The sequence below is a fragment of the Salvelinus namaycush genome, chromosome 4 (genome assembly GCF_016432855.1).
Source record: "Salvelinus namaycush isolate Seneca chromosome 4, SaNama_1.0, whole genome shotgun sequence".
In the NCBI taxonomy this organism is placed as follows: domain Eukaryota; kingdom Metazoa; phylum Chordata; class Actinopteri; order Salmoniformes; family Salmonidae; genus Salvelinus; species Salvelinus namaycush.
In genome coordinates, this window is record NC_052310.1 from 16350379 (window position 1) to 16367861 (window position 17483).

Sequence of the window (17483 nt, forward strand, 5' to 3'; positions counted from 1 at the left end):
AGTGACAGAACACTGAGCCATTCACGGCGCAGCGCGCCGTATTTTCTGCTGGCTTGCCCCACCACCACAGAAAGCACTGGGCTAGGCTGAAACACCTGCATTTTGGAGCTGCCTTACTCAAGAAAACAAAAGAGACCATGTTTGCATGCAGCTTTATTAAAACAATGATATATTTTTACAGTGTTTGCAAACTGATATGTGATACGTATTAATGCCAAAATAACATGCAAAACAGGCAAGTCCAAAACAAATTATATATATATATATATATATATATATTATTATTTTTTGCTTAAAATGTTGGGCTAAAAACAGATGGGGCTCTGCCTGAAAGATGGGTCGCCACTGTATAGTGGTGTTATTTTATACCATGCTGTGTCAATGTACTGTAATTAAACAGTTTTTACCCGTTATTAATAGCCATTATTTGATTGAATATATCACTTGTTATTACCTGCACGATTAAACACATTGTTATTAATTGTTTTATCCATCTTATCTTGCCACACAGACCCTCATTGACCAATGAATACAGAGCAAATGGACATTTCTCTCTCTTTATTCTCGAAAGGCAAAGTATTGAATGATAAAATCGAATATTTCCAAAAACAATGCATACACAATTAATGACTTTACAAACAATCAGTTGAAACATTTGTTCCCCAGGCTCAGTGTTTCAACTATTACAAATAAATTACAAAACTGTTAGATTCTTTGTTCTTTGCATAGTAAAAATTATTTTGATTCCAAATTTATACAATAAATATACAAGACATCCAACATAGGGGAGAAGCAGACCAAAATAATAAACAAAACCAATCAGGATGCATGGTACAAACAAACACTGATGATGACACTGCTGTTACCGGGGGAAGATGATCTTCCCATTAGAGTAGTACGTGCAGCCTTACTTCAGCTCCAGCTCAGATGAGGACAGATCTCTTCGTTTTGATTTCTTGTGCTTGTAGCCCAGGAGGATGGTGGCCACTAGGAGCACCAGGCCCAGGACCAGTAGGACCCACTGGCCTGCTGCAGCCGCTGCACCATCCAGACTCATGCCCAGAAAGTTCACTTTACCATTATCTCGAACTGGGGTTGGGGTTGGGGTTGCGGCTGTGGGGGATGTTTCTGAGCCGTCACCTGGAAACACACACAGAGGTGAGTGATGCGAATCAGAAGACGTACTCTTATCCTGTTTCAATATAGTACTAGGCTTAAATGAGCGAACAAGAGACGGAATGCAATATGACATTTTATTAAATAGTTTACTGATGACAGGTAGCCGTCTGGGAGAAGGAGTCCAGGAATTGTGTACAGATCCTTGCGACATGGGGCATCATACTGAAACGAGGTGATAGTGGCGGATGAATGGCACAACAATGGGCCTCAGGATCTCGTCACGGTATCTCTGTGCATTCAAACTGCCACCAATAAAATGCAATTATGGTCTTTGTTTGTAGCTTATGCCTGCCTATACCATAACCCCACCTCCACCATGGGGCACTCGATTCACAACGTTAACATCAGCAAACCGCTCGCCCACATGACGCCATACACGTGGTTTGCAGTTGTGAGGCCGGTTGGACATCGGAGGCGGCTTATGGTAGAGAAATGAACATTCAATTCTCTGGCAACAGCTCTGGTGGATATACCTGCAGGCAGCATGCAAATTGCACACTCCCTCAAAACTTGAGACATCTGTGGCATTGTGTTGTGTAACAAAACTGCACATTTTAGAGTGGCCTTTTATTGGCCCCAGCACAAGGTGCACCTGTGTAATGATCATGCCGTTTAAGCTTCTTGATATTTCACACCTGTCAGGTGTATGGATTATCTTGGCAAAGGACAAATGCTTACTAACAGGGATGTAAACAAATTTGTGCACAAAATTTGAGAGAAATAAGCTTTTTGTACATATGGAAAATTCTGGGATGTTTTATTTCAGCTCATAAAACATGGGGCCAACACGTTATATTTTTGTTCAGTGTGCATTACTTTTCAAGATTGCTTGTGTCAAAACTGAGAACATTGAGACCAGGTCTTAATCTCAGAAAAGGGTGTTTAATGCATAATTAGAAAGGAAAGAGTTTCTTGTCTTTTCCGCCATTTCATCTTTGTTCAGTCAGTGTGGTCAGAGAACAGAGGCCTCTTCTGCGCTCCCCCTCTTCTCCGACATTCCATTTTCCCCTCTATCGTGTTCTTTCCCCCTGTCTTTTCGACCTCCCAGTCCATCTCTCTCCATTGTTTTCTCCACTTACAGGATTTCTCTCCTTCGAAGTCCTGTCTCCTCGCTCTATCTAATCTCAAACTCCTCCTTTCAGCAGGAACTCATCATGAAGGATTGGAGGTATTGATTTCATTGCTAGGAGCCTCTAAACCCACTAAAAACAATGCTTCAGCCCTGACAACAGTTGTTTCTCTGCAGAGGGATTGGTTTCAGCTTAAGTACATTGGAATTTTAGTGGCTCTAATCATTGACCTATAAAAGAACTGGAGACAGCGTCAAAGATGGCTGACTGTTGTTTTCAACGTAATCTACTCAAATTCGCATACACCGTTTCGTGGTGGCCGCCATCTGCTTTACAGAGCCCATAACGCTTGCGCACTAGCACTTAGTGTGCACTGGAGGTTAGCATGAGCAGCGATGATGTCATCACATTTTCCAAAAACACGGCAGACATCATGGGGACCGACTTCGGCGGAAGTCGTGACACATCAGTTGAATATAAAATGTTAATATCTTCGGCTATGAGTAAAATATCATTATCATTCCCAAGAAGACTCAAGTTTGTAATTGCTGCCAAAGGTGCGTCAACAAAGTACTGAGAAAAGGGTCTGAATACTTACATAAATATATTTCAGTTTTGTATTTTTAATACATTTCCAAACATTTCTAAAAACCTGTTTTTGCTTTGTCATAATGGGTTATTGTGTGTAGATTGATGCACTGTATAATCTCTCTTTAGTATACTATTGGTGCACGCTAGTATGAAAATGTGCTGAAAATGTGGAATCAATAGTCAACTGTACAAAATTTGGCACAAGGTACAGTTGAAGTCGGAAGTTTACATACACTTAGGTTGGAATCATTAAAAGTTGTTTTTCAACAACTCCACAAATGTCTTGTTAACAAACTATAGTTTTGGCAAGTCATGACACGAGTCATTTTTCCAACAATTGTTTACAGTCAGATTATTTCACTGTATCACAATTCCAGTGGGTCAGAAGTTTACATACACTAAGTTGACTGTGCCTTTAAACAGCTTGGAAAATTACAGAAAATTCTGTCATGGCTTTAGAAGCTTCTGATAGGCTAATTGACATCATTTGAGTCAATTGGAGGTGTACCTGTGGATGTATTTCAAGGCCTGCCTTCAAACTCAGTGACTCTTTGCTTGATATCATGGGAAAATCAAAAGAAATCAGCCAAGACCTCAGAAAAAAATGTAGACCTCCACAAGTCTGGTTTATCCTTGGGAGCAATTTCCAAACTCCTGAAGGTACAAAGATCATACTTTTTGGAGAAATGTCCTCTGGTCTAATGAAATAAAAATAGAACTGTTTGGCCATAATGACCATCGTTATGTTTGGAGGGAAAAGGGGGAGGCTTGCAAGCCGAAGAACACCATCCCAACCGTGAAGCACATGGGTGGCAGCATCATGTTGTGGGGGTGCTTTGCTGCAGGAGGGACTGGTGCACTTCACAAAATAGATGGCCTCATGAGGAAAATTATGTGGATATATTGAAGCAACATCTCAAGACATCAGTCAGGAAGTTAAAGCTTGGTCGCAAATGGGTCTTCCAAGTGGACAATGACTCCCAAGCATACTTCCAAAGTTGTGGCAAAATGGCTTAAGGACAACAAAGTCAAGGTATTGGAGTGGCCATCACAAAGCCCTGACCTCAATCCTATAGAAAATTTGTGGGCAGAACTGAAAAAGCGTGTGCGCGCAAGGAGGCCTACAAACCTGACTCAGTTACACCAGCTCTGTCAGGAGGAATGGGCCAAAATTAACCCAACTTATTGTGGGAAGCTTGTGGAAGGCTACCCGAAACGTTTGACCCAAGTAAAACAATTTAAAGGCAATGCTACCAAATACTAATTGAGTGTATGTAAACTTCTGACCCACTGGGAATGTGATTAAATAAATAAAAGCTGAAGTAAATACTTTTCTCTTCTATTATTCTGACATTTCACATTCTTAAAATAAAGTGGTGATCTTAACTGACCTAAGACAGGGAATTTTTACTAGCATTAAATGTCAGGAGTTTAAATGTATTTGGCTAAGGTGAATGTAAACTTCAGACTTCAACTATAGATGTATGTACCCTGAAAATATATAGATATGGACCAACCCCAGTTATGGCCCTTGGGGGGGCGTGGCAGCCACTATAAGAACAAAAGTTTGCCTCTCAGCTACAGATATTCCTGTTAGCTATTGGAACCTCAGGAAAAGCTAGACTACAATAGCTTGTTGTACACTTCAAGCATTTTATTTACTACTACTAGCCTATCCAGGAGAGATTCCAGTAGTGTGGGAGTGATGAGTAGGCAGAACGCACAGTGAGCTTTCCTGAATAACTGGACATGCCACATGTGAGCATATTGGTGGCAGCATTTACTATAGGACGACTTGGGAGACTGATGATCTCGTGAACTGTCGAGAATAGACACGCAACTGATCCAAATGGTTGCATAATCAGACCTAGGCTGTATGCCGTCTCCGCACGAAACATGCATTCAAAAAGAGGGCGTTCGAGCGGTTATTCAAATTAGCCTAGTACATCACGGCAGTTTACAGTCTAGACAATAAATGTACTCACTTGACAACAATGTTGTAGCCTAAGTACAATAAATGTTATTGTCTAAAAATGTAGGACTAAATCAATAGAAGAGCTTTGCGTGCCCGGGGACAGCAGAGATCACCATGGAGGAATGCAGATTTCATAATCTGTTAACTTTTGTTTCTTGCTCTTTGACAGGTGAAATATTGATAGCCCTAATATTTAGCTAATGAATGGCCTAATATCTAGCTAATATTTATCTTGATATTTTGGCCACACATCTCTATCCTCTCTCTTCCAGCTGTTCCTGTGTTCAATAGGCTATAGGCCACGTAAGCATAGGCCAAATGAACTGTCGGGGAAAGTTGAGGATAGAGAGCGCGTTTGTTTGATCACTTCGGCGTTTGGCGGTGATGATAACATTGTGGCACTGACGCATTACAAATGGTTGCCCCGGACAGCCATAGAGATGAGCACAGTGAAAAAGAAGATCCAAATGAATTCACAACCATAAGAAAAATGGTAATCACTTGCAAACCACTTGAGCAATGAGGCAAGCAGTGGCATGCTGTAAAATATGCGCATGCTAAACTGCAGGCGTTTGTTGTTGAATTGTTGCATTTAAATATACGTTTCTATGTATATTATTTTTCAGTACATCTAGGCCACATGGAAGTAGCCTATTATTTTCACTTATCACTATGAAAATGCACTCACCCTGAAAGCACTGAATGGTCTGTGTTACCGAGCAGTTAATTTCCGGTGGGCAGTATTATGACATGATGAAAGTATTTTCCAATAACAAGAACACGAGGAGGCAGCATGGTAAGTTTAGGCTATTTACTAGATTGTGTAGGTAGAAAACATATCAGTAGGTGACTTTGAACTTCAACACCCACAGTGTGCGCATGCTATATAAGGGAGTGCGCTTAACATGCCCATCACCACTATACCTATTACACAACACTCCTGTATGTATATTTATATATGTACTGTATGTATGTACAGTATGCATATGTGTGTATACAGTACCAGTCAAAAGTTTGGACACACCTACTCATTGTAAGGTTCTGTATTTATTTTCTTAGTCAACCTTGTGTTATCGAACGTAGCCCTGTCTTTCATTTTTGTTCATTGAAATCAATACTCAGGGAGAAAAATGTGTAGATTCACATTTATAACTGGTTTCACAAACGAGCTAGGCAAAGGCTTAGTAGAGTCAAAACTAACAATACTTCACAAAGACACAAACAGAATGAACTGAACTATATAAGGAGCTGATGAGACCAGGTGAGTAACTAACACAGGTGAAATCAATGAACAAAAAATGAAAGATGGGGCTATGTTCAAGAACACAAAGAAACAGGGCTATGTTCAAGAACACAACGAAACAGAACACAAGGTTGACTAGGAAAATAAATACAGAACCTTACACTCATTCCAGGGTTTTTCTTTATTTTTACTATTTTCTACATTGTAGAATAATAGTGAAGACATCAAAACTATGAAATACCAAAAAAAGTGTTAAACTTCACCCTGAAGGCCCGGTTTCTTCAAAGTAGCCACCCTTTGCCTTGACAGCTTTGCACTCTCTTGGCATTTTCTCAACCAGCTTCATGAGGTAGTCACCTGGAATGCATTTCTATTAACCAGCGTGCCTTGTTAAATGACAGTCCATTATTTTAAGAAATGAAGGTCAGTCAATACGGAACATTTCTTGAACTTTGAAAGTTTCTTCAAGTGCAGTCGCCATCAAGCATTATGATCAAATCAAATGTATTTATTTATATAGCCCTTCGTACATCAGCTGATATCTCAAAGTGCTGTACAGAAACCCAGCCTAAAACCCCAAACAGCAAGCAATGCAGGTGTAGAAGCACGGTGGCTAGGAAAAACTCCCTAGAAAGGCAGAAACCTAGAGAGGAACCAGGCTATGAGGGGTGGCCAGTCCTCTTCTGGCTATGCCGGGTGGAGATTATAACAGAACATGGCCAAGATGTTCAAATGTTCATAAATGACCATGGTCAAAGCATGGTCAAATAATAATAATCACAGTAGTTGTCGAGGGTGCAGCAAGTCAGCACCTCAGGAGTAAATGTCAGTTGGCTTTTCATAGCCGATCATTAAGAGTATCTCTACCGCTCCTGCGGTCTCTAGAGAGTTGAAAACAGCAGGTCTGGGACAGGTAGCACGTCCGGTGAACAGGTCAGGGTTCCATAGCCGCAGGCAGAACAGTTGAAACTGGAGCAGCAGCACGGCCAGGTGGAACTGGCTCTCATGAGGACCCCCACAGGAAAGGAAGACCCAGAGTTACCTCTGCTGCAGAGGATAAGTTCATTAGAGTTAACTGCACCTCAGATTGCAGCCCAAATAAATGCTTCACAGAGTTCAAGTAACAGACCCATCTCAACATCAACTGTTCAGAGGAGACTGTGTGAATCAGGCCTTCATGGTCGACTTGCTGCAAAGAAACCATTTTCTTGGTTACAATCGCCGTGTCTTTGTGAGACGCAAAGTAGGTGAACGGATGATTTCCACGTGTGGTTCCCACCGTGAAGCATGGAGGAGGAGGTGTGATGGTGCTCATGACACTGTCAGTGATGTATTTAGAATTCAAGGCACACTTAACCAGCATGGCTACCACAGCATTCTGCAGCGAAACGCCATCCCATCTGGTTTGTGCTTAGTGGGACTATCATTTGTTTTTCAACAGGACAATGACCCAAAACACACCTTCAGGCTGTGTAAGGGCCATTTGACCAAGGAGAGTGATGGAGTGCTGCATCAGAATACCTGGCCTCCACAATCACCTGACCTCAACCCCACTGAGATGGTTTGGGTGAGTTGGACCGCAGAGTGAAGGAAAAGCAGCCAACAAGTGCTCAGCATATGTGGGAACTCCTTCAAGACTGTTGGAAAAGCATTCCTCATGAAGCTGATTAAGAGAATGCCAAGAGTTTGCAAAGCTGTCATCAAGGCAAAGGGTGGCTACTTTGAACAATCTAAAATATATTTTGATTTGTTTAAAACTTTTTTGTTTACTACATGATTCCATATGTGTTATTTTCATAGTTTTGATGTTTTCACTATTATTCTACAATGTAGAAAATAGTCAAAATAAAGAAAAACCCTACTCATTCAAGGGTTATGGTCAGTACAGACCACAGAATGGCGACCTGCCAAACACTTATGGAACTTCTGGACAGATTTTTCTTTTTTGCATGGGCCTCTTTACCCAGCTGCGCATCAGCCAAGAGTTAAGAATACTGTGGAATTCACTGTGCCTCGAAAGTCCGCACATATCTTAAGGCTACCATCCTTCTTGGCCACAGGCACAATTTGTATAGGCCACCAAGGCTGTGTTCACACAGGCAGCCCAATCTAGATTTTTAGTGAAAAAAGATGAGAATTGGGCTGCCTGTCTAAACGCAGCCTTAGAGTACTCCACTGGTTGGTAAACCCCCTGAGCCACCAGTTTATCCAGAGCCCCATCGATCTTCAGCTGGAGAGTGAAGGGTACTGGGTATATTTAAAAAAAAACTTAGGTGGCACCTTAGGGTCGATGGCTATGGACACAGGGGCCCCCTGCAAACCCCATGCCCCTGGAAAGCTTCTTATTTCTCCTTTCTAATCAAATCCAAAGTGTTTTGCACGTGATAAACCCCTGTGACCTCGATGGCCAAAGGCTCAAACCAGTCAGGGTCCAGTAAACTGGCACCTGAGACATGGATGACGAACAGGAGTAGCCTTCAGTGGTTGCCTCGATAGCTCACAACAACAAAAATCCTACCCCCCACCTCTAACTGGACCTGTGATCATTGCCGTAACACTTCATTGTCTTGCAAAAGCTCGTGTGGCTCATCAGGCCACAATGCATGGTATGTTTCCTCACTAATCAGTGAACATCTAGAGCCTGGGTCAGTCCTCCATTACATGCTCCAGACACAGTTGGAGAAGGACCGGGCCTTCAGGGTGAAGTAGACTGTGAAGGTGGCATTTTATTGCATTCAATGCGTCTTTGCTTATACCTTTTTCAAATGTGATTGTTACTTGTATTTTATTTGGGTCCAAAACAGTGTCATTATTCAAACCATTCCATATATGTATACCACAGGAGGTTGGTGGCAGCTTAATTGGGGAGGATGGGCTCATAGTAACGGCTGGAACAGAGTAAATTGAATGGTTTTGAACTCAAACACATGGTTTCCATGTTTGATACCATTCCATTTACTCCATTCCAGCCATTATTGTGAGCTTTCCTCTCCTCAGCAGCCTCCTGTGATGTATACATTACCATCAACTTCATCCTCAACAGTCAGTAGTTTGTCTTGTCAATTTCAGAGTGTTCAGGTGTGTTGGCAATTGCTAGTAATTGGCCATACCTGATCTTAATTAGTTGATGTCTTGAAAGGTGGTCTGTTTGAACAGTGGGAAAATAAATGCTTGGAAGAGGTAGACATGCTATATACTCTGCAGGAAAGGTTTTTGTTATTTTAATTCAGCTTTTAGCATGGCCTGTGTTTTAACCTCTTTAAACCCATCTGTTTTATAACCCTTAAAATATTTATTCAATTCTGACAATCTTCATCAGTCCAGTTATTATTTTAACATCTTGATGTGCACGGGATATGACCAGCTCTGTCACACAGGTGGGCATCATCATAACTCTTTGCAGTAGGTAGGTCTGCACTCAGCAGCACAGCTCATTTATTTTCACCATTATCAATTTCATTAGCGTCAAAACATTCCAGCCTTTCAATGTACTCCTCCCAGGAGCTATCCTTTTCATCAACAAACTCCGCCATGATCGCGATGAAAGAGGAAACTCCACTTTGGCATTTTACGCATGAATCTTCTTCAATTCTAGTCCGTATCCACTTCGTTGCCAGTATTCTGTACGTGACATGAAAGTACAATCCAATAACGAGGAAGCAACAGGGTAAATTTAGGTGATTTGCTAGATTGCAAACGTGACTGCCATGTCGGCAGGTGACTGAACTTCAACACCCACGGTGTGTGCACTCCTTAACGTGCCTATCAACACTAAATGTAATCCTTAAGAGTCTGATTCACTCGTCTGTCAATCTAAGTAACATAAAACAACCCCCCTCAATCTGTCAGTTTAAAATAGGCGGATGCACCATGAAAAAAATAATCTCTGTCAGCCTTCTGCATCTGTGGTGGAAGGTGACATAGCTATAGCAGTGGTTGTCAGACCATGAGACATCCTGAAAATCGGTCTTCTCACGAAAACGTCTGCAGCGTCCAAATGGTTTGGCCTACAAACTAATATGACCACTCCATGGAACGATGACTCCAACACGTCACGGGACTCCTCTGAGGGTAACCCATACACATTAATGGAAGTATGGAGGTAGTTGTGCCAACAAAAATAAGGGGTGAAATGTGTCAAATCAAAATATTTCCTGAACTTTCTTATCTGGCCATATACATTTTTTGGGGGGGATACCTAAAATTGTAAATCAAATACCAAATGATTCAAGGCATGACCATCTTAAAACAATTCCATGTGTTAGCTTAGTACACCCCCCCAATTAATATTTTTACTGATGCGTTGATCAGCTGATTGGCAGGTGTACTGTAGAACCTTTCTCTAGTGTGAATGCTCGCCAACGTGTATAGTTTATCGTCCTTGCTGTGGATGGTCCTTAACACAATTGATTGTGTGAGACAAATTACGACGAACTTGACATTCCAAACAATCGCACACTTTACCTAACGCTCCACTCACTATTCATTTGAATCAGTAAAAAGTGACCTAACGTAGCAGGTACGAAGGAAACACCTGAAAGTGTTGGGGGATTTTTTTTGAGAGAGATTCTTTTCTGCACTGTTCAACCAATCCAGTAAATGTGGAGGAGGAGTTAAGATGGAGTGTCGCCTTGTTAAAGTCCAAAAGCAGAAGTCACATTACAAGCTCTTTCCATTTCCCCAGAAAACGTGATGCATCCGTTTTGGCCCGGCCCCGCTGAGGGTGGGTAAAACGAGACGTGCACTTCATGATAGGTCTAAAACCGTTCGTCATAATTACGAGCTGTATTTCATATTTTTGGGGGGTAATTTAAACTTGTTTTTAAATGGGCTAAAAATACATAGCTTAAGTGTCATAGTAACAACAAATTCAGTCATGCCAAATTTTATTTAACCATTTTATTTGGATAAAGGAGGTACGGTAGGGAGGGCACGGCCCCCTAAGCCCGCCCAAAACACTGGGCCTGGTTATCAGACTTACTTGCTGGTTTCCAGTCATATTCAGGCCAGCCTCTGACCTCGCCATTCTTGTTGTTTTCTGCCTCCAGCCAATCAGTGAGAGGTTTGAAGTACTGTACCAGTGGCTTGGCGGACATGGTAGGCTCTCCAGTGACCATAGCCATCGCTTCAGGCCAGGGCTTACTAAAACCCAGCTTCATCACGTCACTGCAAAACACAGGAAATGGATGAAACGGTCATTCCAAAAGTTTATCAGAAAGACCGCCTATTTTTCTACAGTCAAACAAATGCTTCAGATGCAACAGTTTATATACACTTCCACATATCTGAACGACAACTTCGAACACATTTACGTCAACGACATTATCACATGAAAAGATTGACAGTGCTTGTCATGGTGATAGAATGCTACTTGTTTTGAGGGTGTACATTACTGACCCTAGAAGCTTCCCTGCCTCTTTGGAGCGGTAGATATCACATTGGTGGAGAGGGCCTACATGCCCGGCGGCGTTACACAGAGCCTGATGAAACTGGAACTGGATGATGAAGCTCACGAAGTACCTGATAGGAAGACACTCCGTCACATGACGTGCCCACTGCATCCCACATACAAAACGCTCTGTTTTTATGAATGCCAACTAAATCTATTGATCGACACGGTAAGAGTATCAGTAAACGCAATGTAGGCCCACTTGTGTTTTTATGAACAAGACAGAAAAGTGATCAAATGAAAGTTAGGTGGTTTACAGTTGAATGTTTGGTTCACTGTTTTCTGCAAGTGCGTTGCGTCACTGACTTCATCAAACGTTCCTTTAGGGAGGAAGCTAAGAGATTTATCCTAGTTAAAGAGTAATAAACGTCAGACAACGCACCTGACATAGGGCACATTAGCAGGGATGTGGAACTTTGCACCTGGGTCAAAGTCCTGCTCAGTGCGGGCCACAGGTGGACACAAGCCCTGGTACTTCATTCTGGAAGGGACAGACAGTATAAAGAAATTGTATTTTTGTTTTACATAGATGGTGAATAACCCCCTTCTCCATCCTCCCCTAAAAGTATTTTTCTAAATGTTTTACCTAAATGTACTTTACCTCATGTTCCACCATTCCTTGTTGTACTCCTCCTGAGAGATGCGTCCATCAAACACTTTCCACCTCCACTGGTCCATCAAGTAGCCGAAGGGCAGGAAGGCAATTTTGTCCAGGGCGATGCTCATGAGGTAATTGATCATACTCTCTGGAAATGAACAGATACATTCATGTTTAGAGTGGTATAGTGCAATCACAGCATATAGCTAGTTTATTTATGTTCACCACACAGCTTGCTTTAAAATAAAAATGTTTTGTTAATGCTATGGCTGAAGCTGCACTGTCACCACATAACCCTTTTTTTCTGTTTGGCAGAAGGTCTTAGTAGTGAATTGAAAATTGTCAAAAAATGTTTAGTTATTTTCCTCATTTATGAGAGCGGAAAAAATCCGTCCAGAGTCAAAACGATTAATTAGTATGCACTCACCTGGGTTGTCCTCCACCACATCCAGTAAACCAATCTCCTTTAGATGCTTGGGAGTGGCGACGGACAGGGCCAGCACATCCCCAATGGCCTCGTGGAAGCCTGGGTTGGCGCCGTCGCGGAAGGAAGTAGGTTGGTCCTTGTACTGCAGGAAGTACTGCACATGACCCATCTCATGGTGCACGGTGATGAGGTCATCCATGGTTATCACGGTGCACTGTTTGATCCTGGAAATGAAGGATAAGAATTCATAATTTTAATGGCCAAAAGGGGCTGTCATCTTTGTTTTTCATGGGGAATGCAAACACATCTTGAAAGGTAAAAAACAAAGACTATGGGTGGGGGGGTAGCTTGGTTGGGACTCAAACCTGCAACCAAGTACATGTCAGTTCCAATAGCCAAGTTATTAGACCAATAGTTCCAAAGCCCTTGACAAAGTTTCTGGCGTTGTAATGTTCTAAGGAAGCTACAGAACCTACGTCCCTCCAAAGTACCTGACGTCTTTGCGGTTGTAGAAGTCCCAGGCGGAGGCATGGCATACCACGTTGCGTCCATCATTGGGTTTCTCTAGCATGGACTTGACCCAGAACTCTGGAGGCATGGGCAATAGCCCCAGAGAAGTGAAGAAGTTGTCTGACTCTTGGAACATCCTGGTGGCATTCCAGCCCTGTGGAGAAAAACCCCAAAAGGTTTTCCTGGTCCGGTCACATGGAAACTCAATAACATACAGCTCTTAAACAAAAAAACCTGCAGTGGTGACTGTCTTCTTACCTTGGCTATCATGGCTGGTGTCGCATCTACTTGAGTGGCATCGGGGTACGGAATGGCCAAGTCCATGATGCCAGACCAGGTCTGCGCCCACATGTTGCCTGATAGGACAAGAGAAACATGGCTGAGCTGTTTTATCCATGACTAAACGAAATGTTAAAGAGATAAGCTACTGTATATTCCAGCCTTGCACCACCGACGGAGCTCAAACCAGTGGATTTAGATTCAAAGCCAGGTCAATCCCTAGCCTGTCACTGTCCCGTGCAATGCTTCCGAAAGTAAACGAAATCCAGCTGATTCCCCAAAAAACATCCACAAAACAGCAGAACATCAATGTGCAGTGGTCATGCATAACGTAAAATGAGTTTTTGCCTTTGGTGCTGAAATCCATGCTGGATTCTGACAGTCTCACCTAGAAGATGGGCAGGGATGGGTCCCTTCAGGTTGATGTGTTTGCCTCCATACTTCCTGTAGAGAGACCTGCGCACGTAGGCGTGCACATTGAGATAGAGGGGCTCCAGCTCCTTCCACAGATGCTCCAGATCCTCTTCAAAGGAGTGGGTCTCGTACAGGGAGCGCCAGAACGCCCCATTGTCAGAATGTCCTACAGTGTGAACAGACAGCATTAGGGTGAGGGGAATTCAGTGCCAGAATAGCACACAAGTAATTTGCGGAAACTGACAAGGCTTCCCCCATCACCTATTTTATTTGTGTTAGCACTTAACCTGCCTGCACCAATTAGAAGACAGATGCTGGCAGTTGGGAAGTTGAAATGTCTTTAGGAATGGGTCTGTTATTTTTGAAGACCTTACCGTTAAGAGCGGCAGCTTTGTTGGCCAGTTGCACATATCTCTTGTAGTCCTGTCGCAGTTCTCTGCCAGAGGCATTTCTCCAGCCCTGCCAGGCGAACAACAGCTCATTGTAGTCTCTGGACTCAGCCATGATCTTCTGGAGGTCTGAAACGAGAGAAACCAGAGATGGAGTCAAGACCAGGGCCCGGTTTCCCAAAAGCATCTTAAGACTAAGTTTATCGTAAGAACCTTCATAGGAGCATCATTAAATCTCAGAGCTGTTTCCCAAAACCCTCGTTATTACACTTGCACTTAAACACTTGTAGAACAGCGTCATTAGATACATTAGATACAGAAGATCTCCATTAAAAATAAAATCAAGTTGTTTTTCTGTCTCTGTGACCGCCGATAACTTCAGAACGAAGTTGACTACAAATACAAAGTTGCCAATGTCTTTGCGATTGTTACAAACAAGTGAAGAATACAATTATGCTTCAAATAAAAACAGATGACTGCATTATACACTGTGTATACAAAACATTAAGAACATGACTGACCAGGGGAAAGCCATTATCCCTTATTGATGTCACTTGTTAAATCCACTTCAAATCAGTGTAGATGAAGGGGAGGAGACAGGTTAAAGAAGGATTTCTAAGTCTTGAGACAATTGAGACATGGATTGTGTATGTGTGCCATTCAGAGGGTGAATGGGCAAGGCAAAACATGTGACTTTGAACGGGGTATGGTAGTAGGTGACAGGTGCACCGGTTTGTGTCAAGTACTGAAACGCTGCTTGGTTTTTCACGCACAACAGTTTCCTGTGTGTATCAAGAATGGTCCACCACCCAAAGGACATCCAGCCAACTTCACACAACTGTTAGAAGCATTGGAGTCAATATGGGCCAGCATCCCTGTGGAATGCTTTCGACCCCTTGTAGAGTCCATGCACCGACAAATTGAGGCTGTTCTGACGGGCAAAAGAGGGGGCTGCAACTCAATATTAGGAAGGCGTTCCTAATGATTGGTATGTATCTCGACTACATGAGTTATAAGACTATAGAATCTATGGTTTTGTCTGAGACCAAGACCCAGTGTATTGGGACCCAGACCAAGACCGCAAGATCAAGACTCCATCTCTGATTCAAATCCCCTGGGAAAGTGGAATTCCTTATGAGTTAGTCATGTCACCTCTTTTGTAAAAAAAATTCTCCAGATAGTATTTTTTTTATATTGGATGTAAAAAAAATATATATATATATCACATGGACTAATAATACAAACCAGTTATAGAAATCGACAACAGATGGACCTTTCAATTAGGTAAGTGCTTTAGGGCCCTGAACCAGGCATGGGATTGGGCAAATATATTGTGGGATCTTACCTGGGTCCAGTGGATGGCAGGTCCCATTGGCTCTGCACACCTCAGCCACACTGTACTTGGTCTCCATGTTGGCCAGCAAATTGTTGTACTAAGCGAAAAACAATGACCAACGGCATAAGAACTTGCACCTGCCCAATGCGGATTCAAGGCCTACTTATAGGCCTACTTATGAAATCGCTTTAGAATAATTTAATTAAAAGGTCAATATAATGTGTGATTTTTGCTCTTGATTTAGTGTGTGAATAGGGGATCATTTGAAGGTCTTGGGTCAATAAAAGCATTCAGCTAATTCTTACCTCTTTCAGTTCCTCGTTGGGAAGTCCGGCCCTTTCAATGTCACCGAGTTTATTCAAGATACGCTTCACGGCCGCATCCTGGAAGTCTGTGGTGTCATACTTGCGGGCCTCCTTTCCGTAGGTCAGTGTGTGGTTAGACATGTCCAAATTCTTCTGCAGCTGGAGACAGAGTAAACAACACACTCGTCAAAATTGGTTTGTCCAAGTGCAAGAAATGTGCCAGAAAAGATGCAGGTTGAATCAAGTGTGTTAGTGGTGGGCTAGAACAAAAGCCTGCTCACCCTGTAGCTCCTCCGAACCATGTTTCAGAAATACTGAGAGCAATTTGTGGGTTAGTTGCCTATGTGTACAGTATAAATGAGAGAGATGCTCCATTCAGACACCACAGACAACTGTTACCATGTTCTGCCTGTTCTTCTCATTGATATCAGTGTTGTAGGCCCACGATGCCTCAGTGTAGGCATTCCAGACCACTTCCGTAGTGCTGTTGTACTCCTCCAGGAAATTCTTTGCCTGCACCTCATCTGTAATCATGTCTGGGTATAGAGAGAAGGGTACAAGTAAAGTAGAATGGCTTTCGTAGCTCAAGCTACATGGCTATGTGACCGTGGCCCGATTCTAACTTAAGCGAGTATAGCTTGAATTTGTATGCAAGTTCATCTTTCAATGTCACCATACACAATTTAAGAGAGAAGTACATATATTTGTATTGATTTTCCCATGTTTCAATGCACATTGTAACAATGAGAGTTCTAAATGTAATGTCCAAACAAGGGAAAAAATACCCATCAATAATCATCATGATCATTAATAATAACGATTACAACAATCACAATAAGAATTGCAGTTTACAATTTCATCAAATTTAAGTGGATTCAATCAACAAAGACATTCATGACCAACAATTAAGTGTTCATATCATGATATAGATTTTTGTAACACCATAATTAGTCACAAAAGGAACATTTAATGAAAAATTCAACAAAATTAATTCATAAATAAGTATAAATAAACTAAAGATTAATGTACAAACAGAACAAAAATTCATTAGATTTAAGACGGGTTTTACTGAATTTGTCCTAAGCTGAATTGGATATTTTCTTGTTTAAAGTGGATAAAAAAATTTTTATCCATTTGCCAAAAGTAGGGGGACAGACTTTCAATGCAAAATTACCATGTTGAAAATTATTATTGAAATATCCATTATTTTATTGAAATATCATCCTCCTTCGGTTAAACCTGTTTACTGGCTCACCAATATCCTCGGGGTAGCCCTCTGGTATGGGTGGAACCCAGTTAAAGTCAGGCCAGCCCAAGGTCTCATTCATTGCTGCATTCTGTTCCTTCAACCATGTGATGATGGGACCAAAGTATTCCATCAGGGAGCTGGCGTCAATCTTGTTTGTCCCGACGGCTTCCTGGAGCACCTGTTCCCAGGGCTTGGATTCTCCAGATTTAAGGACTGCCCTGTAAAAGTCAACAGAGGCACCAAGGGAAATGTGTCATGCTTAATTTACTATAACTTTGTATGGTTTAGCATTAGCAGGTCTATGGACAATGCTTTATGATTGATTCAAGTAGGGGGAAAATATCACACAGTTGAAATTACAGTCTAAAATGTGAAAAACGATGAACCTATTTCTTAGGGTCATTAAGAGATTCAATGGCCATCTTTTGCGTCTCATCTCCTCACTTGATCAGGTAACACCATAGTGTAT

General features: G+C 42.1%; 1 protein-coding gene across 1 annotated transcript in view; it reads right to left on the bottom strand.

Moving 5' to 3' along the window:
- Positions 1-905: 905 nt before the first annotated feature.
- The window catches only part of LOC120045381 (angiotensin-converting enzyme-like), a 32282-nt gene continuing 15704 nt past the window's right edge, over positions 906-17483 (bottom strand). Inside the window, exons 12-25 of the mRNA XM_038990254.1 lie at positions 17021-17232; positions 16165-16301; positions 15766-15924; positions 15470-15557; positions 14110-14253; positions 13710-13901; positions 13301-13398; positions 13024-13196; positions 12533-12756; positions 12109-12253; positions 11890-11988; positions 11456-11578; positions 11016-11224; positions 906-1113 (exon numbers count right to left, since the gene is read on the bottom strand). Of these exons, the coding sequence (XP_038846182.1) occupies positions 908-1113; positions 11016-11224; positions 11456-11578; positions 11890-11988; positions 12109-12253; positions 12533-12756; positions 13024-13196; positions 13301-13398; positions 13710-13901; positions 14110-14253; positions 15470-15557; positions 15766-15924; positions 16165-16301; positions 17021-17232 (2209 nt within the window). The 3' untranslated portion in view covers positions 906-907. The remainder of the gene's footprint in view (positions 1114-11015; positions 11225-11455; positions 11579-11889; positions 11989-12108; positions 12254-12532; positions 12757-13023; positions 13197-13300; positions 13399-13709; positions 13902-14109; positions 14254-15469; positions 15558-15765; positions 15925-16164; positions 16302-17020; positions 17233-17483) is intronic.